At 45.6% G+C, this 2,988-nt stretch overlaps 1 protein-coding gene across 2 annotated transcripts in view; it reads right to left on the bottom strand.

The window, feature by feature from the left end:
• Nucleotides 1-2,009: 2,009 nt before the first annotated feature.
• Nucleotides 2,010-2,988, bottom strand: part of asns (asparagine synthetase) — a 30,968-nt gene continuing 29,989 nt past the window's right edge. For both annotated transcript variants that reach the window (XM_034891893.1, XM_034891894.1), the window contains one exon: nt 2,010-2,286. In XM_034891893.1, coding sequence (XP_034747784.1) covers nt 2,077-2,286 — 210 coding nt within the window. In that variant the 3' untranslated portion in view covers nt 2,010-2,076. The remainder of the gene's footprint in view (nt 2,287-2,988) is intronic.

The raw sequence follows: 2,988 nt of genomic DNA, 5'->3' as shown, positions 1-2,988 counted from the left end.
GACAAAATGTAACTTTATCATAAAGTACAGGAAATTCAATGTAATGTTTTGATAAATCTTTGCACTTCTTCACGCTAATGCAAAAATCCAAAGAAAAACATCACATTGCCCTTGACATTATGTAAAGACACACACACACACACACACAGACACACACAGACACACACACACTTGCAACAAATATAAGGTTTGCATAGCCAGCCCTAACCCAAGAGCTTTCCTGCAGCTGCTACTATAATAATATTGTAATATATTGTGTGGTACGTAAAGGATGATTGGATTAGAGTACTGCAGTGAACAGAAACCTTTGGCAGCGTCGAAGGTACGACATCGCGATACATCGTGTGCTTTGGAGAATAACTAACAACAAAACAGACTAAATTTGCAGTGAATGGGCTAAAAACTTTTAAAGAGGACGCAGATATAACCTGACACAAGCCCTATTCACACAGGAGAGGTGTTAATCACTCCACTGTGCATTCACACAGGATAAGCAAAGTGTATTTTATTTGATTATCTTGAATTTACTGACATTATCCTCCGCAGAATTAAGACCACAGACAACCTCCGCAATTATGACAGCTTCCTAAAGATTCCCGGGTCCCAGTCCTGTGGGAATAGGGCTACAGTGAGTATTTACTGGTCTGTCACACTTTGATGAGTTGGTCAAATTTAGCTGTAAGAGAATAACTGACTTGCTGCCCTTCCCCCCCCCCCCTTTTCTTTTGGCTCAAACAATAGCACATTGCACAGACAGTACAAAGTTCAGTCAGCTGCAAAAAATAAACAGAGCATCTCGACAGTGTTTAGTACGCGCATGACTAGAAGGCACAGAGTGCAGTAGAGGTCTGAAGAGGATGAAGAGGATGAAGAGCGGTGGGGTGTTAGGGGACTTGTAATAGGTAATGGTAAAACTGCATTAGGCACTATTTGAAGAGAAATGCACATATTAAACTGGAACATGAGTCAAAGCCTTATACTTTTGAAGCCATTAGGTGGACTTTGTCAGGCCGAACCAGCGTGACGTGGCGCGGTTCATTTGAATAATGAAGATGTCTAAACGGTGGTCCCACCTCCGTTTCTGCTGTGCTTACTTTCTGTCCTGTGTTGCTTCGCTAGCGTCTTAGATAAACTACATCTAGCGTTAGGACTGTTAGTAAGTGATGACATATGAAAGTATCGAACATGCATTTGAGATGAATGAGATGAGAGTAGATCCAGTTGTTCTGTGTCTTTTATGCTTACCAGACGCAGGAGATTTCTACCCGGAAGTTATTGTGAAAAAACTTTGTGATTGGGTGTGTACCAATGATTTGATTGATTTAAAAAGAACTGACACTACACAGGCCTTCATTAAGCAGCCTTGGAACATAAGATAAGAAATCTCCTAACCATGCAGCTCTGATGAAGTCTGACGGACTCCATCACAGCGCAGCGTGAGACAGGCTCAGTGGAACTTCTTCCAAACCGGTTCAACTGAATCAGAGTTTAATAAATAAAGCTAATGCTGCATTTACAGTGTTACTTTTTGGGATCACTGAGCCAATTCGATCGACGCTTTTAGATCCGGTAGAAGAACTAATCTCCATTTACACTAACTCCTTTCTAAAAACACCATTCGTATGCTGGGCATGCACGTGCGAAGGTAAACAGGCCTGTTGCTACTAGCTGCCATGGTAACGTTAGTAACTTACTCTCAGAGGCCGAGACCTCATAACTGACCCAATAAGGTGGCAAAACGTTGGCGTCGGCGTCTGTTAGCAACACAGCCCCCCCGATTCCAAACCAAAACGGGTCAGAAGTGTTCCCAGATGTCTCCGGTTTAGTGGCTCGGAAACGCCAGAGCAGGGGGAATGAGAGGAGGAAACACTAGAGCAGGGGGAATGAGAGGGGGAAACGCCAGAGCAGGGGGAATGAGAGGGGGAAACACTAGAGCAGGGGGAATAAGAGGGGGAAACGCCAGAGCAGGGGGAATGAGAGGGGGGAAATTAGCAAAAGATATTGGTTTTAAACCATAACATAGCAATTGAATGTATCCATGTATGACACATGCAGAATGAAGAACAGATTGAGTGATCACGGCTCCTTGTCAGGCTTGTAGATGGCCAGGGTGCGGGCCGATGGGTCGGTGGCGTCGGTCCAGCGGGGCATCCAGTAATGGGAGAGCCACTCGGCCCGGCCAGGGTAGTGCTTCTCAAACACCTGTCTGAAGTAGTAGGCCTCTTTGGTGCGTGGGGGGTTGTGAGGGTACGTCTTGTGAGCCTTCTCCATCTGGTCATCGTTCACCTGAGAGAAGACAGAGAGACGTTTCTGCTGGACTCTGCTCTGCACGGTTTTTTCTTGCATAGAGGAATGTTTTGCCCCTCCCCCCCAAAAGAGGTTTTAGCCAGCACCGGAAGAAAATCACCAACACCAAAATGATAAGAACTGAGAAAAAAATAGATATTGAAATCCTCTCTAAATGTATTCAAAAGTCATTTATCAAACAGCGTTGAACAAGCAGCACATGGCCTTGAACAGGAGACTCAGGCCTAACATCAGGGACACAGCGAGTCCAGGGGGGGCTTTGGATTCAGCTGAATAGTTGGGCTTTTTGACGGGGTTGGGTTTCTACCGAACCTTCGACGTTTTTTCCACTGAAATGCCGCCGCCGTTGGTTACGGGAAGGTGATGACGGAGGTGGAGCATACAATACAGCAGGTTGGGAGAAGGAGAAAGTGGAACTCGGGACCAGACTTTGCCAGACCTTCCTCCACAGCAATGGAGAGGAGGGTCGGACTAGTCCAAACAGCACTCTCCTTTATCAGCATTTCTTTAAACCAATCACAACCGTCTTGGGTGGTGCTAAGCTCTGGGGAGGAACTAGTTCTGGTGGAACATGTGTACGTTCAGAAGTAGTTTTAGACGCCCACAGAAAACTCAGATTGGACAGATAGTCTAGCTAGCTGTCTGGATTTACCCTGCAGAGATCTGAGGACCAGGTAACCA

This window comes from Etheostoma cragini, chromosome 14, assembly GCF_013103735.1.
Source record: "Etheostoma cragini isolate CJK2018 chromosome 14, CSU_Ecrag_1.0, whole genome shotgun sequence".
In the NCBI taxonomy this organism is placed as follows: Eukaryota; Metazoa; Chordata; class Actinopteri; order Perciformes; family Percidae; genus Etheostoma; species Etheostoma cragini.
This window is presented reverse-complemented; position numbering and strand designations above follow the sequence as displayed.